The following is a 27,303-nucleotide window of genomic DNA, read 5'->3' as shown; positions in this document are numbered from 1 at the left end:
TGAAGCCCACAACATTGACTCAGGAGAGCTGGGTTGTCTTCCTAGCTGTGATGCCAGCTCACTGCATAGCCTTCGGCAGCTTACTTAGGCCAAACTTTTTAAACTCTGATGTCTAGAATTAAGCGGATTGGGCCTGGTTTTCAGAGGGGTTGTGGACCTGCAACTGAAATGTGGGTACACAGTATCTCTGAAAACCAATTGTTGTGAAGTTTGGTGTCAAACTTTAGGCATTCAGGGTTGAAAATTTTGACTCTGGGGCTTTGTCCTGAGAAGTGCTGAGCACCTTCATTACTGAACGGAAAGTGTTCAGTTTCTCAAAATATGCATGACATGGTGCCGGATACAAGCCTTTGTTTCTTCTGCTTTCCTTTCTGTAAAATGGGATAATAGTTATCTATCTACTTCACAGTGGTATTGAGATGCTTAAAATTAACAGGTGTTTTAAAGCTATTTTTTAAAAGCAAAAATGTATTACTGTTATAAATGGCAAAATAGCCCCAAATGATATCAGAACATTTATTTTTGTACCCTTCAAAATAAATAAATTCTGTTTTGTAAAAACATACTAATTAAGGATATAATACACTTTTTTAAAAGAAAAATATTTGTATTTATATATTTTCAGGAAATATTTGACTTAATTGAATTGAATTTCTGCTTCAGAGGGCAAGATGTTAACTTAGGAAAAACTTGGCATTTATCTTGTGACAGATGATTTTAATCTAACAAATCTTGCTTGTATCCTACTCATTCTCCTGGGATTAGAAATTGTCTGACTAGGAAAGACTTTTTCCCCCCCAGAAAAGTCACACTTCCTTCTGGAGATGAGTAATGTGAGTGTTTGTTTTAATGAGAGAGTCATTTTAAAAAAAAATAAATAAAAGACCTCCCTAAATAAGAGAAGTTGCCAAGAAAGAGAGAATTTCCTTTTTACTCATATGTAGGGCCCTATCAAATTCATGGCCATGAAAAAGCATCACAGACCGTGAAATCTGGTCCCCCCCACCCGCCCGGGAAATCTGATCTTTTGTATGCTTTTACCCTATACTATACAGATTTCATGGGGGAGACAGGCATTTCTGAAACTGGGGGTCCCTACCCAAAAGGGGACTGTGTGTGTGTGGGTGTCACAGAGTTATTGTAGCGGGGTCGTGGTATTGTCACCCTTACTTCTGCGTTGCCTGCAGAGGTGGCTTGCCAGAGACGGCAGCTGCTAGCTGAGGGCCCAGCTCTGAAGGCAGTAGCACAGAAGTAAGGGTGGTAATACTGCGACCCCCTTACAATAACCTTGCGACACCGCCCTCCCTCCCCCTCCCCCCCCCCCACATCTCCCTTTTGGGTCAGGACCCCTACAGTAACAACACCATGAAATTTCAGATTTAAATATCTAAAATCATGAAATTTACAATTTTTAAAATCCTATGACTGTGAAATTGACCAAAATGGATCCTGATTTTGGTAGGGCCCTACTCATATGGTAAGTTTCCAGAGCATCTTTTTCTAATCCTTCTTGTAGCATCTGAACAATCTGAGTGAAAATGAAATGTCCTGTGTCAAGAAGAACAATAGCCTGGAAATCAAAAACAGATATTGCTGGGGCATCGGTTATGAGTTCGAGAGCCTTTCAGCCTCCACCTCACTGGTTAACATTCAGTCCAGTCAGTAGTGACTGAAAATTACTGCTATATAAAGGCTGTTACATGGGTCTTTGTACTATGAATTGATAGTTCAGGCCCTAGAGGAAGTTACAAAAACTACCATTGTAACAATTTGACACCTTTACTAGTTTCCTCAACAAAAGTGATGCTGGCATGGAGAGTGAATTTCGGGTTCTTTCCAGAGCAAGGAAGAGATACATTAGCAGGTCGTTGCAAGAAATCAGTTCAGTGTCTTCTTTGTATTGAGAACCTCTGCCGCTGGAGCTGTGAGCCTGCTGACTTTCCTGAACACTAAAATAGATTGAAATGGGAGGAAGGGTGTTCTAGCGCTTAGCGCACACAACTACTTATCAAGAGATCAATAGTCTGTTCCCTGCTTTGACACCCTTTCCGTTAAGTGACCTTGGGCAAGTCACCTGACCTCTCTGCTGTTTTACAGATGGGAAGATGTGTCTTCTTCACAGGGGTTGTGAAGCTAAGTTCATTATATGAATTTGAAGCACTTTGAGATCCTTGGCTGGAAAGTGCTAGAAGAGTGTAAAATATAGTACTCATCTGTCGAGTGTGTATGCGTATTTCACTATCTTCTACTGGAGAGTATCAGAACTATTTAACTATCAGAGATGCCAACTTGCTAACATGTTAGTTCAAGCACATTGTGCTTTTAGAACTCAGGTGCTCTTCCTCCATTCCTCCAGCTGCTGCTGCTGCAAAATTCTTGTTAACTCTAGCGTGCAGCTTAGTGGCTACTATTGCTGGCCATGGGCTTATTACAATATTAGGGGACGTCTACACAGGGATAAAAGACCCGCAGCTGGTCCGGGTAAACTGACTCTGGCTTCAGGGCTAAATTTCTGTGTAGACGGTTGGGCTCGGGCTAGAGCCCGAGCTCTGGGACATTCCACTATTGCAGGGTCCCATACCTTGGGCTCCAGCCCAAATGTCTAAACAGCAATTTGCAGCCCGGAGTCCAAGCCCTGCAAGCCTGAGTCAATTCTGGCTACAAAGAGATTTTTGCATCCATGAGTTTAACATACTTTTCCAGAAGGCCAAAATAAATAAAGGAGGACAAAATGAAACACAATTTGCAGGAGGTTTTTTTGGTCAGAGAAAGTTTAGATTATAAACTTTTTCTGGGCTTGGAGTGTATCCACTCTTGTGTTTTGTGGAAGACTGAGCTCACTGTCAGCTTGAGGAACAGCTCTCAAAACAACGTTGGGGAGACCCATGGCTAAGGGTATGCATGCTTTATGTGGATGCTGTCCAAGTGCCATTATAAAAAGCAGCCTTTGAAAGCCACTTGTGAACTTTCACCCCATCTTCCCTCTCCACAGACTCAGCATTTTTAAGATTTGTACCTCCATGTTGCCTCCGAGTCTCTTTCGCTATTCTTTGTTTTTGTTCTCCTTGTTGTTCTTAAATTACTTAGCTCTATGTTGTTTACTTCAAAAGAGGGGAGGCTTCAAGGCATATATTTATTTGTTCATTTAGAAAAAGCTCACCATTTCCTGGGCTGAACAGATTAAACCCAAACGCTTGCACCTTTTGTGACCCTCTCTCTTTGTTATATGTTCTAGAAATGTAACCTGTAAATGAGGATTGGTCTTGGTTTTTTTCATGTGCTCTCCCTGAATACTAAAACTTTATCATAAAAGGTGACTTCTTCATTTCTTTTTTATACCGGGAAAAGTCCTGACATTACTGAAAGAATGACTGGTGGCTTGTTTTGATTTTTTACTGAGGAAGTTCAGACTAGAGTCTTACTCCCATTAACTGTGTTTCTAGAGACTCAAATGTCTCATTATACATATTTCTTAGAGAACATGACACTCTGGAAGCTCACTAAGCAAGTAGATGGTACATGCAAGAATTCTGGTGCAGTTGTCTGGGTGATTTTGAAAAGGGTTTTGCACCACCAACATTCTAGTCTTCTGTTTTCCTCTTTTTCTGACATAGTTCATTAGTGAACTATGGTAATTTATTTGTGAAATAAAGAGGGAGGTTCTATTGGTTTTATTACTCCACTGGATCTGCAGTGCATTAGTCTTGCAGCTGAGTGCCTTTTTCTCTAAAGGGGTTCTGGAGGGTTACAGGAGCCTCCTGGGGCAAACCAATCTGGCCAGTTTCTTGCCTGCAGCATGGGAATGCTTTGACTTTTTCAAGAAGATGATGATATTCACTCTCACAAGGAGAAGGATGTATTTTGGTATAGCTGCTAGTTGGTTGCAGATCAGATGAAGTGTGTGTCAAGCTGATTAGAGACAACCCATGAGAAACGTGTCATTTTCCAAAATGGATATAATAGTGCAGATCATCATGGCAGAGCTGAGAGATGCCATAGTTTGAGAGATGCCATAAAGGTTGGAGAAGTGAATTCCCTCCATTTGGCACAGAGGCAATGCAGCCTAGTGGCTAGAGCCCTGGACTTGGATTTTATGGACCTTTTCATAAAAGCTTTAAAACTGCTTTGTGAATGACCACAGGCAAGCCATTTCCTGCCCTGTTCCTCAGTTTTCCAGTCTGTAAAATGAGGATAAAGATACTGACCTCCTTTGTAAAGCACTTGGAGATTGATGGATGAAAAGCATTACAAGAACTAGATGGTATTATTGTAAGAATACTAAAAGCAATTCATTTGTTAGGTGTCCGTGTGATATCAGTTATAGAGTAGCTAGCTGCTTCTTGAGGAATCTCATAGTAATTCTTTCTTAAAGAGAAAATGGATGATGTAGAGGATGGAGTTGGGTAGCGTACAATTAAGTATCTCTGAGTTCCAATCCTGTGTCTGACATTGACTGATATAGAATCATAGAACTGGAAGCGACCTCGAGAGCTCATCTAGTCCAGTCCCCTGCACTCATGGCAGGACTAATTATCTAGACCATCCCTGACAGGTGTTTATCTAACCTGCTCTTAAAAATCTCCAATGATAGAGATTCCACAACCTCCCTAGGCAATTTATTCCAGTGCTTAACCACCGTGACAGAAAGTTTTTCCTAATGTTCAACCTAAACCTCCCTTGCTGTAATTTAAGCCCATTGCTCAAAGGTTAAGAAGAACAATTTTTCTTCCTCCTCCTTGTAACAGCCTTTAGATACTTGAAAACTGTTATCATGTCCCCTCTCAGTCTTCTCTTTTCCAGACTAAACAAACCCAATTTTTTTCAATCTTCCCTCATAGGTCATGTTTTCTAGACCTTTAATCATTTTTGTTGTTCTTCTCTGGACTTTCTTCAATTTGTCCACATCCTTCCTGAAATGTGGCACCAGAACTGGACACAATACTCCAGTTGAGTGGAAGAATTTCTTATCATGTCTTGCTTACAACACTTTTGCCAATACATCCCAGAATGATGTTAGCTTTTTTTGCAACAGCGTTACACTGTTGACTCATACTTAGCTTGTGCTCCACAATGCCTCCCAGATCCTTTACCACAGTACTCCTTCCTAGGCAGTCATTTCCCATTTTGTATGTGTGCAACTGATTGTTCCTTCCTAAATGTAGTACTTTGCATTTGTCCCTATTGAATTTCATCTTGTTTACTTCAGACAGTTTCTCCAGTTTGTCCAGATCATTTTGAATTTTAATCTTATCTTTCAAAGCACTTGCAACCCCTCCCAACTTGGTATCGTCCTCAAACTTTATAAGTGTACTCTGTATGTCATTGTCAAAATCATTGATGAAGATATTGAACAGAAATTGACCCAGGACTGATCTCTGGGGGACCCCACTCGTTATGCCCTTCCAGCATGACTCTGAACCACTCTGGGAACAGTTTTCCAACCAGTTTTGCACCCACCTTATAGTAGCTCCATCTAAGTTGCATTTCCCTAGTTTATTTATGAAAAGGTCATGAGGGACAGTATCAAAAGCTTTACAAAAATTAAGTAATACCACGTCTACTGCTTCCCTCCTATCCACAAGGGTTGTTACCCTGTCAAAGAAAGCTATCAGGTTGGTTTGACATGATGTGTTTTTGACAAATCCATGCTGACTGTTACTTATCCCCTTATTATATTCTAGATGTTTGCAAATTGATTGCTTAATTATTTGCTCCATTATCTTTCCGGGTACAGAAGTTAAGCTGACTGGTCTGTAATTCCCAGGGTTGTCCTTATTTCCCTTTTTATTGATGGGCACTATATTTACCCTTTTCCAGTCTTCTGGAATCTCCCCGTCTTCCATGACTTCTCAAAGATAATCCCTAATGGCTCAGATATCTCCTCAGTCAGCTCCTTGGGTATTCTAGGATGCATTTCATCAGGCCCTGGTGACTTGAAGACATCTAATTTGTCCAATTAATTTTTAACTTGTTCTTCCCTATTTTAGCCTCTTCTGATCCTACCTCATTTTCACTGGCATTCACTACCTTAGACATCCAATCATCATCAACCGAAACAAAAAAGTCATTAAGCATGTCTGCCATTTCCACATTTTCTGTTATTCTCCCCGTCCCACATTAAGTAGTGGGCCTACCCTGTCCTTGGTCTTCCTCTTGCTTCTAATGTATTTGTAGAATGTTTTCTTGGTACCCTTTTATGTCTCTAGCTAATTTGATCTTGTTTTGTGGCTTGGCCTTTCTAATTTTATCTCTACATACTTGTGTTATTTGTTTATATTCATCCTTTGTAATTTGACCTAGATTCCACTTTTTGTAGGACTCTTTTTTTTATTTTTAGATCATTGAAGATCGCCTGGTTAAGCCAGTGTGGTCTCTTGCCATACTTCCTATCTTTCCTACACAGTGGGATAGTTTGCTCTTATGCCCTTAATAATGTCTCTTTGAAAAATTGCCAGCTGTCTTCTATTGGTTTTCCCCTTAGATTTGCTTCCCATGGGATCTTACCTACCAACTCCCTGAGTTTGCTAAAGTCTGCCTTCTTGAAATCCATTTTCTTTATTTTGCTGTTCTCCCTCCGACCATTCCTTAGAATCATGAACTCTACCATTTCATGATCACTTTCACCCAAGCTGCCTTCCACTTTCAAATTCTCAACCAGTTCCTCCCTATTTGTCAAAATAAAATCTAGAACAGCCTCTCTCCTGGTAGCTGTCTCCACCTTCTGAAATAAAAAATTGTCTCCAATACATTCCAAGAACTTGTTGGATAATCTGTGCCTTGTTATGTTGTTTTCCCAACAGATGTCTGGGTAGTTGAAGTCCCCCATCACCATCAAGTCCTGCACTTTGGATGATTTTTTAGCTGTTTAAAAAAAGCCTCATTCACCTCTTCTTCCTGGCTAGGTGGTCTGTAGTACACCCCTACCTTGGTTTTCACCCCTTTTATCCTTACCCAGAGACTTTCAACAAGTCTGTCTCTTATTTCCATCTCGATCTCAGTCCAAGTGTAAACATTTTTAATGTATAAGGCAACACCTCCTCCCTTTTTTCCCTGCTGGTCCTTTTTTCCGGGCCATCTTCTAATGGTTGGGGCAACTTTCCGCTTCTGTTTTCCCCATCTGTAAAATTAGGATAATAATGCTCCTCTTGCAAGGATGTTGTGAAGGCTAATGTTTGAGGTGCTTTGAAAAACAAGTGCTTCAGAATTTTCAAAATATTGAACCAGCCTATTTTAAAGCATTTTAAGACCCCATACACTTTTCCATCCATTTCAAAATGTGTCCTTTCCAGTTTCTGTAGTGAAGTTGAGAACTTTTATTTGTAATTTTTACATGAACATTTCAGTTATTTTTTCCCCTTGTGCCTCATGACTCTTTTTATTTAAATTTATTTAATCTCTCCCCCCACTCTTTCTCCAGAATCAAAAGCTTAGCTTACATAGTGGGATATATTTTCATCCTGGTGCCTGGGAAATGAGTTGCGCAACTATCTTTGTTGCTAACAAGAATTGTGCCAGCCACTTTACTCCCTCCACATATGATGAGAATGTGCCCTGGCACAAACAGTATTCTGTTATTGGTGCGGGGGAAAATACTGGCACTTAAAATTTTATATGAAACATTTCTTCTTACTGTATGCACAATAAAAAGTGAAATTGAAGTAATTTTAATTAATCCAGGCTGCAGATGATCATTGACTTGGCTTGAAATCCAATCCTCTTACTCATAAATTGCTTACTCAAGTCCAGGAGTGGAGTGCAGGGCAGTGCATAGAATCATGGAATATCAGGGTTGGAAGGGACCTCAGGAGGTCATCTAGTCCACCCCCCTGCTCAAAGCAGGACCTAATCCCCAACTAAATCATCTAGTTCTGCAGGCTGTTTGAATGGAGCATTATACTGCGTGTTGCCTATGGGGCATTGTGTGCTGAGATCTGTTGTCCCCATGATCTCACACTTCCCTATTTGGCATGAAGGCAACTGCAGTCCATTTCATTCAAATTAGGTGTGGCCCTTCATGGTTTGAGAGAGCTGCCAGTGTGGCCTTTTCTCATTATTGGAGGCAATGTGGCTTTATGGATTGACTGCACACGGGTAGCTAAAACAGCTGCATTTTTACTTTGGTTCTGCAATTGAATCACTGGCATGAGGCCCTGGTAAAGTTCAGTGAAATTTGACAGGAATTGAATCAAAAGAGTTCTATAGAAATTATTATTTTAAAATGATCTTCATTACATTTTGTAGGATTTTAAACCAATTTACAGAATTTTATAGCAGGGATATATAATTCCCTTCATTCTCTCAGAAGCTTACTTAAAAATATTTTTACACAAAACTTATTACTTTCTAGTTAAGTCCCTTAGGACGACTTCTCCTAATATTCAACTGTGGGAGCCAAAAGTTAAAATACATGAAAATGGCCCAGTTTTCAGAAGGAGGCACAGATGCTTTTTATGATTGGTTAGTCTAATTTTATGACTGATTTCAGTCGTAGCTGTTAAGCAAAGGTTGAGCATGTTTGAAATTCGCACCTTAAGTGCCTAGCCTTTGGCACCTAGATATGGAAGAGTTTGGTCGTAACATGTCTGCTTCACCTTCCGCGTCTGTAAAACAAGGGTAGTTATACTTTCCTTCCTCCATAGGGCCTTAAAAGGATGAAGCAGTTAACGTTTGTACAGCACTTTTAAAATGTAAGATATTACATAAATGTTATATGCGATTAATATCTGCTGCACTTTTTCATCTTCTCTCTTAAAGAGGGTAAAGGTTGTTTTCTAGAATCAATGCCTTCATTGTAATTCCTTTCTTGATTTGTCCATTTGTCATTTTCCATCACTCCCAAATCTGGAATGAAGGGAGAGCTTGACTTGATGTACATCTATTCACTTTGCATGCAATTAACAAACAATTAAGAAAAAGCACAATAGTGGCAAGCTAGCAGAAAATAGAAACTGTGGAAAAATCTTTTGCCAAAAATGTGTTTGCATCATTCATATAAACAGGCAAGCTTACAGTGACAGACCTTTTTTCTTTAAAGGGATATTGTCAAGGTTTACAGACTCCAAATTAGCTATCTTTCCTTTCTCCCCTTACTCTTACTCCAGTGGTAGTCTAGCTTCTTCAAAACATATCCTTTGTATGGTAAATCTCCTGAAATAAAGCGGTCCACTATTTCACTGACTGTCCTGTCTTTGTCCTTCAGTATGCCATTGTTTGACTGGCAGGTATTAGTATTGTAGAAAGCTAAGTTGAACTTTCATTATTCTGTTGCCAGTATGTATCCCATATAACCAGTATAAAAAGAAGGACCACACTGGAGAAGATCTAGGGCACAGTGGAGCCTTTTGTCCCATTCCACTTACTTTATTATCTTTAACAGTTAGCTGGTCGCTAAGTAGTTTAAAGCCAAAACCAGAGGGGTAGCTGTGTTAGTCTGTATTCACAAAAACAACGAGGAGTCTGGTGGCACCTTAAGACTAACAGATTTATTTGGGCATAAGCTTTCATTGCATTGCATTTAAACTTCAGTGAATATAGATTTTGTTTGGATATAACATTTCACCATGGGGCTGACAACCCAAAAAATAAAATTTCGCTAGTATTTGAGGATAAGAAAGTGAAACTAACTACTTCATTAATAGTGAGAAGTTCAAACTCCTTTTGGAACTCAAACTCCTGTTGAAACTCAAACAGACTTTTTTAATACGATTTTTTTTTTTTTTTTTTACTTGACAGTGCCCCTTTAAGACTGAATGGTGTTTCAAGTGGGACGTAACTGGGGAAGAAGTTTACAGTGTTCTGCTTTGGACTGTTTTCCTGAAGGTTTGTGAAATGAATTCTCCTAGTGCAAGTTAAGACTACAGCATCATGGCTTTACTTGGGAAAAATTAATATATGACCTCTGGTAGCTTTACCTGATTAAAGAAAACAGAATTAGGATCCTTTGAAAATATTAACATCAGGGAGTTTTAGGGCTCTTTAAGACATCTGTGATTTCTCTTTCATATTACCTACTCTAGCTCTGGCTCGAGCCAGATGGAAATAGAAAAGTATTAAGAATGAGTCTTTAGAGGGCAAAAATCAATCTCATTTGGCCAAGAGTGAGAACAGGCACAACGAGCTGGGCTTGTAGATGTCATTTATACACGCAATGGCAGTCCTTAGGGTTTTTTTATATCTAAGTATCAAAGGCACACTTTTATTATGTCTTTCAAAAGTCATTTTTGGATTTTTTTGTTGTTGTTCTGTGGATGAAGTGGGGGAAAAAATGAAATCTCAAGAACCAATTCAATTTAATTCAGGGATTGCAACTGCAGATGAAACGTTATAGCCTTTTCTTTAGGAAAGGAAATGGTCCTGTCAGATTAGAGGCTATTGAATCCTTATGCTAATTGCAAGAGCATTTATGTGCACAGTCTAGTAATTATCTGTAATTTTAAGGAAGACAGATGTAGCATTAGCTTCTGATTTAGATAACAGCCTTATTAATTTTCAAGTGAGCAGCAGAAGCAGCAGATGGTGAGATGAGGGAAGTAGTCAAATGTTTGCCATTGATAGCTCTTACTTTTGTGTAATAAATTTGGCTGGTGATTGGCTAAGCCAGCAGGGTCCTGATTGCTATCAGGACTCCAACCAGCTGGGTCCTTCCTGGGGCTGTTTTCAGAAGGCTGGTGCATGCTAATGTGTGTAGTGCTGAGGACATGACAAGTATTGTTTTAGTTATGATGCCATGGGATGGCTTTTTATATAAGTAGACACACTGATAATACTCTGAGACCAACAGATCCAAGGCTTCCTCAGTGAGATTCTTTGGTCCATGAAAAGCAAAACATGCAAACAAAAAATCTTCACCTGTTACAAACTGCGCCACTTCTTTAAAAATCAGTAAGGTGTGGGGATTTTTGCATTTGAGATGTTGGTGGAAGCGTATCTGGCAGTACTGACCCTTTAATGTTATTTGGGATTATAGGAAGAACTGCTCAGTCATGAACGGCACCTTTTAGTCAATTATTGTTGAGCTTGCTGTTCAGGAAATGATCCAGCGAGTTAAGGTACTAGACAGGTGGCATGCACGATTCCTGGTGAGGATCTTGTTAATCTGCAGAGAGCCCCTCCACCACTGATAAATTGGTGATTGGTCAAAGATGGGGCATGCAGGTGGTGGGAATTGCACACTGCCTGAGCTGTGATCATTCTGTGGATGAGGAGAGGACTCCTTCACCAGGGCCATCATTCTGGCACTTTTCACAAAACTAAATTGACTCCAGTGGGGTCCCTCTTAGTGAATGCATTCAGAATCACGTTAACCTACCTACATGAGAGTACAGCTTGGTGAATGTATGTAACAAAGTCAGAGGATACCACATACAGGCTTGTGTGTTGCAGCATATAGATGTTTCTTTTACAGTAATGACAGTTGGAGTGCTGCATGCATAATTTTCAGTCAGTTAGTTCTGGCAGCACTGAATCTCTGGACATATTTCTGCAGTGTTTTGAAACATTGTACCACTGGAGAATAATTTGCAAGATTGGAAAGGACCAGCTTTAAGTAAGCAGGGATCAGACACAACTGGCAGGTCAGTTTCCTTAATTATAGTAGACTACTGGACATTAAATGATGAGGTCACTGTTTCCTGACAGCTGACTTATATCTCTCATGTTCTGCTTCTGGCGGGAAGAACACGAATCCAGCTATTTGTGTATTTTTCTCCTTTTGCCCATAAGTGAAATTACCGAGTATTAAATGTCAATAATTAAAATAACAAACCACTAATTTTCTTCAAACCTGGCTTGATTTTTATTCAGTGGAGCTATTTAAGTGAGCAGGGACTGGAAAAGGGTTTGCAGAGTCTAACCCAAAGGTTGGGAAGAAAAACAGATGCAAGATCAGATTGGGCACAACTGTTAGAGCAGGGAGAGTGTGGAGATCATTGTGGAAAGGAGTGCTGAAAGAAGTGTGTTTAAGGAGGTATTTCAAGGGGGCAGGGAAGAGAAGATGTTTGGCAGAGAAGAGGAAGACTTGCCAAGCATATGGAGCAGCATGACAGCATGCAGGGAGCTTAGAGAATAATAAGGTGAAGGAAATGGATAGAATGTAGAGAGTGGAAGAGGAGCAGGGGGAAATGAAAACAATGGGGTCAGATTTTATGTAGGATTTTGTAGAGGAGAATATAGGGCTTGAAATGGATATTGTAAGAGACAAGAACCCAATGAACTGATTCAGACAGGGGAGGAGAGGTGGATGGAGTAGTAGGAGAGGAAGATGATTTTACCATTGGCATCTAGTGTTTTTGTGTTAGCATTTAGACAAATTTGATTTAATTTTTCATTCTTGATGCTCAATTCAAATGACATCTATATATCGTTAAAATAGTGGATCAGATTCTCATCTGGTGTGAATTAGATTAGTGCCATTGAAATCAATGAAACTATGGCGATTTACACCAGATGAGGTTCTGGAGCATCACATTTAATTAACAGTTATGATAAGATGACACACTTTTTATGCAGTTCTGATGACTATTTGTTCACTCACAATCTGCCAATCACAATACAATTTAGTGTATAAATATATTTGAGTGGGCTTTTTGTTGGTTGGGTAGGTTGTTTTTTTCAGTCCATAGACCAAGCTTCATGTTCAGGAAGGCTGCAGTAATTTTTGAAAATGTTTTAAAACAGATTTTTAAGGATGTGCATTTTTTCAGCTAACTCTTCCTTCTGAAAACCAGTACTCTTCAAGAACATTTTGACAACCAAAAACTAAAATTGTATTCAGCCTTGGTGAATTAAAGCTTAATTTGTTCACACAATATAGCAACGCATATTTATGCTTCATAAAGTTTTGCAGGTTCCACCCCTGAGTACAACATTGTAAATATGACTAATTAAAGCAATATAGCACTTACATGATTTTTCAAGATCCATATTATAATTTTTGTTAAGCGGAGAAGCCTGATTGGATAGATCTTCAGCCAGCCACATGTTGTTATAACTTAAAGCAATAAAATAAAAATCCAACAGACAGAAAAATCACGGGCAGATTTCCGCTTAATTTCTGTATATGAGCACATTGCAGATAAAACTGCAGCTGTTGTCCATTAAATTCTCTCTGAGAATAGCTGCTGGCATGCTCTATCCTGCCTTCAGTGTACTGTAGAGAACCCAGTTGAAAAGCAGGTTCAGAACATGTCTCATATTTCCCTTACATGCATGCAATATGCCACAAAATGCTGAAGTCACTTTTTCCTTTTGAAATCTAACCTCTCTGTAACACTGTTTACTGTCTTGATAGAGTTGGGCATAGGAATTACTGTGTAGGACTTTTCACATATTTTTGGTTCACCTATGCAATCTTTCGGATAGCCTGTTTTGGCCCTTGTGTCTCAGCATAGATGTAAATGTGCTACTGAGAGTCGTAGTTCCAGTTACGATGATGATATTGAAAATTTAGGAGTTTTTTGGGTCTGAGTGAATAACACTTAAGTGTCTACACACACTCATGACTTTTTGTCGTCTAAGTGAATATGTATTTAAGTGAGAAAGTCTCCTTGTTTATTTTAAAGACCTTAATATGAGTTTATTTGATAAAATATCATTTGCCATTGACCTCAGTGGATCCGGGATTTCACCAGTGGATCCTAAGGAGCCCTTCTTTTCTAATCACTATATAATATGCATTTTCAAAACTGTCATTTGTCCTGTTTTTATAAGAAATTTCAAAATATAGTTTAGACCCTTGGGGCCAGCTTTTCAATGGGTTTCTAAAAATGCACTTGCAAAGTGTACATGTTCATCAGTTTTTTGTGTGTGAGCAAATAGCTGCAATTGCAAGCACATTTTTAGAGCTTAGTCTTTGGTCTTGAGGATTTGGCCCAGGGAATTTCAAAGTCAATAATGAGGGTCCATCCTTGGTTTATGCCTTTGTGCCTAGACATTACATCTGATGTGGACTTATTTTTAGGTTTCGGGATTGATCCAAACCTCGTAGAGAGCTGACACTACATCCATTCAGCCAGAGTTCCTATTCCTCTCCAGTCCATTGTGCTACCAGCACAGTGGATCTCTAAAGTAAAGCTTTCTAAACTATTTGGTCTTAGTTTAATGCCTTGTGGTATGCACCCCGCACAAACTGTCTTAGAAGAGTGGCTGGTCTCTGAGTTACTGCACATACTTCGTTTCACTTCCTTTGCTTTGTCTCCGAAGATTGTAAAATGTATCTTAATGCAAATTTTGGTAATTTGCACTGTCCAAGCCCCACATTGATGCTGTTCATAAGCAGGAGGAGAGAAAAAAGAAACCATGAGGGACAACTGGTTAGGGTAGTGGTTCTCAAACTTTTGTACTGGTGACCCCTTTCACACAGCAAGTCTCTGAGTGGGTTTTGCTTTGTGGTTCTGCATCCAGTCTTTCTTGTACATGGCTATGGAGAGGGTTCTTGCATCCAGTAATGCTTGATTTCCCAGAATCCTGCTCCCTACCTTACTCGGTAGAACAGCAGCAGCTCCGCTGCCAGGAGATCCCTCTGTGTGTCCCTCTGTGTGTACTCCAGTGCATGCTATATGGGACTACATCTTAAATCCACCTGGACACTGCAGCTGGTGTAGAACTCAGTGGCCCACTTGTTAAGTTGGGCATATCTTTTCTTCAAGCACATTAAACCAATTCTCAGTGATTTGCGCTGGTTGTGTCTTAGTTTTGGAGTTGATTTTAAGCTGTTGGTTTTGATCTGTAAAACCATAAATGCTCTGGGTCGTACCAATCTAAAAGACCCAAAATGCATGGAAACTTTTGACCTTAATCTTTGTCTCAATTCTCCATCTGTAAAATGGGGATAATAATACCTCCTATTTTAAAGAGGTATTGTGAAAATAAATTCATTAATATTTGTGAAGCACTCACATACTATAGTGATGAATGCCATAGAGGAACCCAGGAGAAAATTAATTCTGCCTTTAGAGTAGGGTTTGAATAGTTGTGCAGTAAATGAGGCCTGGGCTGCACACTGAATAATGAGGAGAAAACAGAATATAGAATAGCTGCTCATTAAGCGAGCACCATCATCCTGTGCACGGAGTGTGGCAGGGTTCCTGTGGAAAATAAAGTGTGTGTTTATATAAAGTATGGAGTTCGTATAATTAAAGACTATACCAGGAGGGATAGCTCAGCAGTTTGAGCATTGGCCTGCTAAACCCAGGGTTGTGAGTTCAATCCTTGAGGGGGCCATTTAGGGATCTGGGGCAAAAATTGGGGATTGGTCCTGCTTTGAGCAGGGGGTTGGACTAGATGACCTCCTGAGGTCCCTTCCAATCCTGATATTCTATGATAATGCAAATGTACAAGTGGGCCAAATTATGATTGCATAGGCACCTTTAAATTCAGGAATTTCCAAACTTTTGAATGCTTAACTTTGCAACCTTCATAACATTCTTTAGTGTGCAATGTTGATATAGTTTGAGACTTTGCTGTTTTGGAGGACTTGTTGAAACCTCTTGGGAATTTATGTACTTTTTCAAAGGCTCTGCTTTAAATTTCTGTTACACTCACAGCTATATTTGACAACCCAGGCAACATAAGATTTGCCAAATACCAGAGAAGGTAGGAAACTGAAGATGGAAAAGATCTATATGTTTAATCAGTCTTTCAAGTTCAGTTTTTTCCCCTATGTATTTTCTAGGGCTTTTTCTGTTCTTGATAGAAACTATGGTTCAGACCCTGAAGTCCTAACTTGTTTTTTTGTTTCACCCTTTCTTGGTCAAAAGTGAGTAGAAGGACTTTTGGATATGGTCCCACGTATTCTGGTTTTATCATCTTATTCCCCTTTTTAAATTAGTAACAGACTAGACAAATACTCAGAGAAGCTTTAATGTCAAATTCACATAATACAAAATATTCCTAGTTTGCATGGAAGATAATCGATTTAAAATATACATGCCTATGAATGTAAAAGAGGTTTTAAGTGTTAGCTGCTGGTGATTGAGGTACTGTTACAAGAATTAGACTGCTTAGTACAAAAATAGAAACCTTACACTGAAAAATCCAGTGGTTGCCTTCTATGTATGTCTCCCTCCATCGTTACATTAGTTTGTGTTTCAATTGAATTAGTTAATTTGCTTTCTGACATTTTTGCTCTTTGAGTAACACACTTTAAAGAGATCCTGACCTAAAAACAGATAAGCAGGCAGTCCTCAAGCAGGGTCCATATGAGCTCATGGGGTGCATTGTATGCTTTAATTTATTTTATTTAACATGCATTACCCATACCCTCGAGTCTTTGTTGTGTATCTGGCCACCATCTGCTACTGAGATTTGGAGTCTGGGGCAGAGCTTTTGTCTTCTATCACATAATTTCTGTCCACCTTTTGTAGCATATGAGACTTCATTGCCTGAGTGTGTGTGTTGGTACTGTAATAGTTGCTTATCTTACTGTGGTTCGACGCAACACAGGAGTTAAGTTAGTGTATGAGCTATGAAGCAAGACTTGGAATGTCATGGTGACAAGATGATGTGAACCAAAATAAACGGAGATGCTGCAATGTAAGAAACTCAAATTTCTTCATTGGTAAGAATAGTGGAATCTGGAAAGGAAAGTGAAACAAAATTCACTGAAAAATAAGCATGGCCTGGGCTTTCTATTTAGTTTGGACTCCAAGGTGGAGTGAGATCCATATGTCTGTACTTTTCAGAGTATATTTTGGGGAGGAAAAAAACCATTTTTTGCTTGAAAAATATATCTTTAGAGGAAAACTTCAAAAACTTAAGTGGATTATGCTTTACATTTCTGTTCTTAGTTACTGAAATTTCTTCTTTGTGCAACACATTGTTATAACTAGCTTAATTTATACAATTAATATTATTATGTTAAATAATTGATTATAATATTAATTCTTCATCACAAGCTCTTTGATTTTTCTGATTCTATGAACTTGTTTAAAAGCAGACTTCCTTTAAAATCTGTGGTAGTGCATAAAACACTGAACTGTACTTAAAAAAAGAAAAGAAAAGAAAAAAAGCCTTATCCATCTGCCCTGTATAATGGATTACGCTCCAGTGAGTCTGTCAGTCAAACAGCTGTAGATGAGTGAGCAGGATTTTTGGCAACTTTGTTTCTTGCCCAAACATTCCTTATCTGCTTTCCCACTTCTTGTTTTATTGCCTTAATGCTTTGACTGCAGCAGTAGGAGTTCAGATTATTTATTTGGAAACCTAAGTTTGTACAAGCCAGTGCCTTGAAGACTGAAATGGAAGAAACAAAAAAGGAGGAATACGTGTGGGTTGTAACTGTAATGGTGCTCATTAAGGATTACCGTAAATATGTTTGAGGCAGGAGGAGTGTTTGGTGGCTGTGTCTTTTGTCTCTGCTGTTCTTCATGCTGCTTGGAAAGATAGTTGGTGACAATCTGGGTGGCTCCAGGTTTGGAATAAAGGATCATTGCTATTTTTTTTTTAGCTGGGCTCACCTACATTATTCTGGGGATAAAGTGCCCTGCTGAGGGATCTTACCCGTGTTTCACTTCATCCTTGGGATAGTTATAACAACATTAAAATGGCCATACTGCATCAGAGCAGTGATCCATCTAGTCCAATATTGGGTCTTCTGACAATGGCTGGTGCGCACAAAACAGGGCAATTATCAAGAGATCCATCCCCTGTCCTCTAGTCTCAGCTTCTGGCAGTCAGAAGTTTAGGGACACCCATAGCACGGGGTTGCATCCCTGACCACCTTGGCTAATAGCGAGGGTTGCCAATTTTGGTTGGACATATTCCTGGAAGTTTCATGACATGACATCTTTAATTAAAGATTAATCTTTAATTCCTGGAAACTCCAGGCCCGTCCTGGAGAGTTGGCAACCCTACTAATAGCCATTGATGGACCGATCTTCCCTGCATTTATCTAATTCTTTTTTTAATGCAGTTATATTTTTGGCCTGGTAATAAGTTTCACAGTTTGATTCTGTGTTGTGTGAAGAACTTCCTTTTGTTTGTTTTAAACCTGCTGCCTTTTAATTTCATTGGGTGAACCTGGTTCTTTGAATATGTGAAGGACTAAATAACACTTCCTTATTCACTGCCTCCACACCATTCATGATTTTATAGACGTTTATGGTATCTTCCTCCCGCCCCCCTTAGTTGTCTCTTCTGTAAGATGTGCAGTCCCAATCTTCTTATTCTCTCTTCATGTGGAAGTTGTTCCATAATCCTAATAATCTTTGTTGCCCTTCTCTGTACTTTTTCCAATTCTAATATATTTTTGTTGAGATGGGGCATCCAGAACTGCATGCAGGTGTGAGTGTATAATGGATTCATATAGTGGCAGGATGATATTTTCTGCCTTATTATATATCCCTTTCCTAATGGTTCCTAATGTTTGTTAATTTTTTGACTGCTGTTGCACATTGAGCAGATTTTTTTTCAGAGAACTATCCAAGATGACTCCAAGGTCTCTTTCTTGGGTGGCAGTAGCTAATTTAGACCCCATCATTTTGTATGTATAGTTGGGATTATGTTTGCCCATGTGCATTACTTTGCAGTTAACAACATTAAATTTCATCTGCTGTTTTGTTGCCCAGTTGCCCAGGTTAGTGAGATCCCTTTGTAACTCTTTGCAGTCATCTTTGGACTTAACTATTTTAAGTAATTTTGTATGATCTGCAAACTTTTCCACCTCAATATTTACTGCTTTTTTATATCCTATATGAATATGTTAACAGCACTGGTCCCAACACAGATCCTTGGAGAACCCCACTATTTACCTCTCTCCACTGTAAAAACTGACCATTTATTTCTACCCTTTGTTTCCTATCTTGTAACCAGTTACTGATCCATGAGATCACCTTCTCTCCTATCCTATGGCTGCTTACTTTGCTTAATAGGTTAGGTAAAGGACCTTGTCAAAGGCTTTCTGAAATTCCAAGTATACTATATTAACTGGATCACCCTTGTCCACATGCTAGTTGACCCCCTCAAAGAATTTGAATAGCTTGCTGAGTCATGATTTCCCTTTACAAAAGCTGTGTTGACTCTTTTCTCCGACATATCATGTTCATCTGTGTGTCAGATAATTCTATTCTTTACTATAGTTTCAACCAGTTTTCCTGATACTGAAGTCCTTCATCTTTTACTTATGGTTTGCTTCCTTTCTCACTTTATCTTATGACATTAGAGGGCCCTCTGTGAGGAAGGTGGTTTAGTCTGCAGAAGAGAAGAATGAGGGGGGATTTGATAGCTGTTTTCAACTACCTGAAAGGGGGTTCCAAAGAGGATGGATCTAGACTCTGCTCAGTGGTAGCAGATGACAGAATGAGGAGTAATGGTCTCAAGTTGCAGTGGGGGAAATTTAGGTTGGATATTAGGAAAAACTTTTTCACTAGGAGGGTGGTGAAGCACTGGAATGCGTTACCTCGGGAGGTGGTGGAATCTCCTTCCTTTGAAGTTTTTAAGATCGGGCTTGACAAAGCCCTGGCTGGGATGATTTAGTTGGGGATTGGTCCTGCTTTGAGCAGGGGGTTGGACTAGATGACCTCCTGAGGTCCCTTCCAACCCTGATATTCTATACTTCTGAACTCCGGCAGGTTTGTGTATTTGAGTAGCTCGGCTACTGCCATTAGCTGTAATAGATGGGTGCACATCAGACCTCATATCCCTAAGCTGGTGGGTGGGATGGAGGATGGTGATAGTTTCCTTCCTTCCAACTCCTGCTTTGTAAAAGGCCAGTGTTCAAGTAGTCGATGAATTGGGAAGCTATGATAGAGGGGTTGGGAAAGCAGCTGCTTCTTGTCATGCTGTAACTGTGTGGGAAGCCCATAATGTCCAGAGGAACAAATTGCTGTCAAACCAGGCTTTGTGGGGTCCATGAAAAAGTTAACAGCATCCTGGTTACATTCAGCTCCCTTCTACTCTCTTCTGATGGTGGAGAAACTGTGTCCTACAAACACCTTCCTTCCTGATCGCTCCTGCAACAGGTGTGACGGTCACTAGCAGACATAGACACTGGTTCCATATCTTCATTCCATACCCATGAGATGTGGATCTACTGTGTATATCTGCAATTATTCTTCCTTCTAGAGAAATGGATTGTCTTTTGATTAAGGCATTGGAACAGGACTCAAAAGATTTGGGTTAATTTCCAGGCTCGTCCAGAATTCCTGTGTCCTGGTGTAGTCCGTTGGTTTGACGATGACGTTTTCATGCTATCTCTCTTTGTGGAGATGTGCATCAATGACGTGTGTGTGAGGTTGGTTAAAATGGGAGAGTCGTTGACCTGGGATAATCCCATTCTCTTGGCTGCTGAAGCTTGGTCCAGTGGCACAAAGGCTGTTCCAACTGAAGGCTTCTTTAGCTGCAGTGGTTAGCCATGATTTTCAAGCCGTTGGACCAATATATGGTCTCTTCCACCTCGGCTACCAGAACAGTCAGCATATGCTTGGGAAGACAATCCCTAAATCACTGTCAGTTTCCACACTGCCAGTTACCCTCACCTGCTTTAGTCCGCCTGCCGAGGCGGTTTAGCAGGATGTGGCTGCTGTCGCATGCTTACAGCTAGTTGGAGCCACAAGTGAGAGCGGGGTGTGCCGGGAGGACCAGAGAGGAAAAGAACCACTCAAAGAATGCAGCAGTTCAAATCACTCAACAGTATTACCTCTCCCGTACACTCCATACACCCCTGGGTAATCTTGGGCAAATCATCTAATCTTTGTGCCTCTGTGCCCAGTCTACAATATGGGGACAGTAATACTTCCTTTCCTTCCCCTCCCCTGTATTTGTCTTGTATATTTAGATTGTAAGCTTTTGGGGCTTGGACTGTCTCTTATTATGTATTTGTAAAGTGGAGTCACAATCTCTCTTGGAGCCTTTTAATACTGCCATAATACAAATAATAATAAACATCACCATCCCATAGAGCTGATACCTTTTTTCCACCTTTTGTCCTCTGGCCCCTGTGAAAATTCAGGGTTTGGACCCAGAGAATCTGCTTACTTCATAAGTACAACATCCACTACACTCACCCTGAACCTGAACGTCTACACTGCAATTTTTACCCCAGAGCTCAAGCCTCACAAGCCCGAATCAACTGACCAGAGCCAGCTGCGGCCATGCCGCGGGTTTTTTATTGCAGTGTAGACGTACCATTAGGAACATTCTTAAGTCTTTTAGGCAATGCTCAGGAGGAAGCAGCCTCCTCTTTCGTTTATTCCACCTCCATTATTTACACTATTTAGAGGAAGAGATCACATTAGTGACATATTTAAAAGGTGCTGAAGTCTCTCTAGCTAAATCAAAGAAGAGCATTTTAAAGGGTCTCTAGAGATCTCTTGAAGAGATGGAAGCAAATAGGGAAACAATGTCCATTTGCCTAGCTATTGTGAACAGGTTATCTTCCTGCTAGTAGGATCATGACACAGTTTTCAGTTACTGTAGATTTCTCCCAGTTGCGTGTTGGGAAAAGTAAGAATTATTCCTAATGTGGAATCTGCTATTACTGCCTGCTTCCAGAAATCATGTGTTTCTGTAGGGGGCCGTTGTCACTTATGGTAAGGAAGGAGCCGTGAAAGGAACTTATTCCACCATCTGGCAGTTGTAATGGGTGTACAACAGATTATATAAAACACAGGCTCAGCCTCATGCTTTCCTCATAGATTCCCCATCCCCCCCCTTTTTTTTTTTTAAAACACTCTCATGGATAGGTTAGAAGCTGACACAGCTTAATGGTTACGATGATGAGCTCATTTCAGTAGAAATGGGCTTAGTTCCATGGTAGCAGACATTAATTCATACCCTGGTCATGCTGATAAACTAGTTCTTGCAGGCAGCTTCTCTGTGCTCCTTTCTTTAGGATAAAATGCTGATTTGAAAATTCAGGTGGTGGATTGGTATGGTTTGTTTTCTGTGTGTTTCAGGTTTTTGCAAGTGCTAGACCTAAAAAACTGTCTAAAACCAAAAGTGTGGTCATCTGAAAGACATGGATTTGTTTTTCCTCATACTTTTGTATATTTTTAACAGCATTAGTCTTGGGCCTCTAACCCTAAGTCTGCCAGGTCTCGTACCTGCTCACAGGAAATGGAGGCTTGAATTTTGGAGTGGAAAATGTTCACGTTTTAAAGTGATTCCAAGTAGTGTGAGGGCTGGGGAGCATTTTTGTTTATACTTATCCTGTAGTTTGTATCACATCCTTAAACATCTTTCTGTGTGTAAAATATTTTAACCATTATGGGAGTGTGTATATATTTTATTTTAATTTAATGTATTTCATGCAAAATCTAGTATTAAGACAAGGTTATGGCCTTGAAGTCCAAGGTCTGAAAAGTCAGTAAACGCAGCAGTAAGGTTGAAAACTCAACATCAACTCTTATTCCTTGTTGTGTCTTAAAATATGGCCTCTCTGTATGACCTTAATTAGATAATACACAAATTGGAACTTCATATGAATGTAAATACACTAAATTACAATACATAGTTTTCATATTTGACCTGAAGACTGGTCTTAATCAGATGTACAAGGCAACCACATTTGAGTAAAATCAGTTTTGGAAATTAAATATAAATGTTTAAATTTAGACAATCCAGAGTCTGAGATAATGAGCTTTTGAAATAGCTCAGTAGTTTGAAAGGACACAAATTTTGAGACAGCCTACTGTTCCAAAGCTTTTCTAGCGTGGAAACTAAATATAAATTTAATCTATTATTAAAAATCCATAACCTTTTTAAAACCACCAGACCAGTTTTCTGCAAGATTTATTTGTACCTTAGCTCCCATTGACATCTACAGTCTGAGTGAACAAAAACAATCAGCTCATTCTTGTCTTTTTGCTTCTGGTTTAAGAAAACTTGGGAGATTATGTACACTATATGGTACTGTTCCTACGAATTTTAAAATCAATTTGCAATGAAAACTTCAAATTATTTTAAAAAAATGTTTCTAGAATAGTGCCCATAAATGTAGATCTGGGATAACTGCATCATTATTTTGTTTCAGTTCCAGTTGATTTTAGTTTTGATTTGGAACAAAAATTGCAGCACTATGTAATTGTCTTTCCCTGATGATTTTTACCTTGCTGTCTTCCTTTTCTGGCATGTGAGTGTAGGTTTTATGTGCTGTCATTTGAAAAATTCAAAAACTTTGAATCCCAAAGTTGAAAACCCTTCTGAGGTGTCATTATTTTGGATTTGTGCATGACAAGCGTAAGAACACATTAGGGACCTATCACTCTAATTGATGAGACATCCATTCTCTACTCAATAAACATGGAGTTTCTTCTTCAAGATTTGATGGCACTGCATAAATTTAAAGGAGAGTAGGGAGCTACATTCCATAGATTTTCTTAAGTATTTGTGATGCCATCAGCTTCTGCAGAAGAAAAACAGACCTCTAAATTCAGATCCTGGCAGGATATTATGAGAAGAAATTTCAGAAACGTTGTGTTTGAAATATTTATAACGATTTTTAAAATCTAGCAAATTATTCTGTTGTTGTTGCCTTTAAAATCTTATACAGCTTTTTGTATTATTTATTGTAAAATCAGTAGGGCTGCCAAGCAATTAAAAATTAATTGCGATTAATCACACAATTAAAAAACTAATCACAATTAGTCGCGTGATTAATTGTGCTGTTAAACGATAATAGAACGCTGTTTGTTTAAATATTTTTGGATCTTTTCTACGTTTTCAAATATATTGATTTCAATTACAACGCTGAATACAAAGTGTACGTTGCTAACTTCATATTTTTTATTACAAATATTTGCACTGTAAAAAAACAAGAAATAGTATTTTTCAATTCACCTATACAAGTACTGTAGTGCAATCTCTTTATCATAAAAGTTGAACTTATAAATGTAGAATTATGTACAAAAATAACTGCATTCAAAAATAAAACAACATAAAACTTTAGAGCCTACAAATTCACTCAGTCCTACTTCCTGTTCAGCCAATCGCTCAGGTATGTTTACATTAGCAGGAGATAATGCTCCCCGCTTCTTGTTTATAATGTCACCTGAAAGTAAGAACAGGTGTTCGCATGGCATTGTTGTAGCCAGCGTCACAAGATACGATAAAGATTCATGTCTCTTCATGCTTCGGCCACCATTCCATGCTGATGACGGGTTCTGCTCTATAACGACTCAATGCAGTGCGGAACGATGCATGTTCATTTTCACCACCAACAGAAGGTTGATTTTCTTTTTTGGTGGTTCGGGTTCTGTAGTTTCTCCATTGGAGTGTTTGTTCTTTTAAGACTTCGGAAAGCATGTTCCATACCTTGTTCCTCTCAGATTTTGGAAGGCACTTCAGATCCTTAAACTTTGGGTCGAGTGCTGTAGCTGTCTTTAGAAATGTCACATCGGTACCTTCTTTGCATTTTGTCAAATCTGTAGTGAAAGTCTTCTTAAAAGGAACAGCCTGTGCTAGGAGCTAGGTCATCATCCAAGATTGCTATAATATGAAATACATGGCAGAATGCAGGTAAAACAGAGCAGGAGACATATGCTATTCTCCCCCAAGGAGTTCAGTCAAAATTTAATTAGCGCATTATTTTTTTAACCAGCGTCATCAGCATGGAATCTTTTCCTCCTGGAATGGTGGCTGAAGCATGAAAGGGCATTCGAATATTTAGCATATCAGCCATGTAAATACCTGGCAATACCGGCTACAAAAGTGCCATTCGAATACCTCTCTGCCCCTCTGTTTATCCATTTTTAAACGTATTTATAAGCTTTTCTATGACACTCCTCACCTTAGTATCTGAGCACCGTAAACATTTAATGATTTTATCTTCACAATACCCCCTTCAGATAGATTTAGCATTGCCCGACTGTTACAAAGATGAACAGAGACATGCACACACTAAGTGGCTTGCCCAATGTCATACAGGAAGTCTGTGGCAGAGCCAGGAATAGAACCCAGATAGCCTTAGTGGCCTGCAACATGAAGTTATCCTCCCTCTAGAATGGGGCTAATACTACTTAGTACTTATAATGGTGCTGAGGGATTGGATTTTAATGTACCATTTGTCATGTGAGGGTCTGCAGAATTTTATAAAGTCATATTGTTAACCAAAATATTAAAAGTGTCACACAATCATTGATCCCTCTTCTGAGTTCTTATTTCTGATTCCAACATTTGGAACACCTTCATGTTACTGCAAAACTTGCGAACCAGGTGTGGTTTCTTGCAGCACTGTTTAGGATAGCCCACAGTTGAAAAGTCAGATGAAACAGAAAATATATAACATTACAAGAATGTTTTAAAATGTAAAAGTGTTCAGAGGACATCTTTAAGTTGGAAAAAAATGTAGTTTCTACCATTCTGACTTGGTAGCATTTTACACACACTTTTCAAAGGTGCAAATGACTACATAATACACATGGAACTGGAAATGATGTAGTTGTCTTGAAACAGACATGTAAAATAATAGCAAGCTAATAGCAAGAAGCAAGTTTACCAAGAAGCAAATAAGGCATCCCTTTTAGATTCTGATTTTTGAAGGGGCTTGGGCAGATATTTTATCATTTTTTTGCTACCCTTTTAAAGAGACTTTCTAAAAGCCACAGTGGAATATACATCTTGAAAGAATGCACAATTAACTTAAAAGTAGCTGTACAACTCAGCTAAAGTAGAAAAACATGCCAGGCAATAGAAGACTTGGATGGGGCAGATAAGTGTCTTTAAGTAGATGAATAGTGCCTTTCTGAAGGGGATTTGCAAAAATGTAATCTTAACTATTTGTTCATGATTGATTTCTGTGTCATTATACAGTTTCAGAACAGTGCTATTTGTCTGAGCACTGATTTGAGTGTGATGGGGAGAGAATAAACAGAAAAGCTTGGTGGCCGCATAAAGCTTTCTTTGTATACTTGCTTCACAAGCCAGAATTATGGATGGTTTTCTATTATTTTAGTTTCTGGGCTTAGATGGGGTTGGTACCTCCCAATATAATGAACCGACATGTTTTCTCCCTCAGTCTGTCTGCAGTGTATCAGCTATGTTGTAGACTCCTTATCCTGTTTGCATTAAAGTCAATGGTAGAACTTGAATTCAGTAGGGGCAGGAATGGGATCACAGCATACTGTAAAACATATGGTCACAATTATACACAAGAGCTTGGTGAACATTACTGCAGTTTCAAAAAAATCCTGACTGAAGCAGTGCCTAGAGATATGGTACAGGAGAGCCCGGGGTGAGACCAGATACAGCGGGGTGGCTGGGCATTTCTCAGTTAGAGACTATTAGCCAGTATGCTCTTCCAGCTCACGGTTGTTTCACAGTAATACTTCACTCTTGCATTAAGTGTCATAATCTTAAGAATGTTGTTATATTATTGGTATTGTGTAATTTAGTCATGGACTATGGAAATATGTCATTTAATGAATAAAACAATTCAAAGCTGTTAATACGACAGAATTAAAAATGAGCTCAGAGAAGGCCTGTGTTTGAAAAAAGATGGCCATTTCTAAAGACAAAGTGTTCAAACATTTGCAAATGAAGTACCAATGTGCACTGTTCAGCAAGCTGCGATATGCGCATTGGTGGTCATATGAACAGATTAGTCACTTATTTCACTGCACTGTAGGAACTGGTTTTATGGAAATACTGTATTAGGAAACAAACATGTGTGGATATGATGGGAGGGAAGGCAAGGAAGGAGCAAAGTAGGTAAGGAAATGTATTTCTGCTTCATTCTTTCCAGGGGCAAAATAAAGAATAATTTTTTTGTGTATGTATTTTGTTTTAAATCCAGACAGAGTCCCGCACATTAATAATGCTTTTCTCAGAAGTCTTATACCATTGTAAAAAGAAAAGGAGTACTTGTGGCACCTTAGAGACTAACCAATTTATTTGAGCATGAGCTTTCGTGAGCTACAGCTCACTTCATCGGATGCATCCGATGAAGTGAGCTGTAGCTCACGAAAGCTCATGCTCAAATAAATTGGTTAGTCTCTAAGGTGCCACAAGTACTCCTTTTCTTTTTGCGAATACAGACTAACACGGCTGTCACTCTGAAACCTGTCATTATACCATTGTGTATCTGATAGCCAAACAAATAGTCCTTAAAAACATGTGTATTTGTCTTTGCTCATTTTTGAGTAATCTACAGTTCTTTGGTATGTGGACTAAAGTTTCCTACCTGTCCTATACAAACCTAGCACATTGGGGTTCTGCTAATAATAAGAGAGAGACTTTTCTCACCCACAACATCCAGCCCTTCCAGACGCTTCTTCCTACTGTTACTACTTCATTTATCACATAGCGTTTGTATGACTGCATCCCTGTAAACTCCAGAAGCCTCTGTAGCATCACCCTGTCCCTAGCTTATTA

General features: G+C 39.2%; 1 protein-coding gene across 3 annotated transcripts in view; it reads left to right on the top strand.

The window, feature by feature from the left end:
* The window catches only part of AFAP1 (actin filament associated protein 1), a 170,423-nt gene that overhangs the window by 42,250 nt on the left and 100,870 nt on the right, over positions 1 to 27,303 (top strand). Inside the window, exon 2 of one of the 3 annotated variants that reach the window (XM_007056505.4) lies at positions 9,733 to 9,819. The exons of the other annotated variants lie outside the window; for them this stretch is intronic. Coding sequence (XP_007056567.2) covers positions 9,750 to 9,819 — 70 coding nt within the window. The 5' untranslated portion in view covers positions 9,733 to 9,749. The remainder of the gene's footprint in view (positions 1 to 9,732; positions 9,820 to 27,303) is intronic. 3 annotated transcript variants of the gene reach the window in all.

This window comes from Chelonia mydas, chromosome 4 (assembly GCF_015237465.2).
Source record: "Chelonia mydas isolate rCheMyd1 chromosome 4, rCheMyd1.pri.v2, whole genome shotgun sequence".
NCBI classification, from domain to species: domain Eukaryota; kingdom Metazoa; phylum Chordata; order Testudines; family Cheloniidae; genus Chelonia; species Chelonia mydas.
This window is presented reverse-complemented; position numbering and strand designations above follow the sequence as displayed.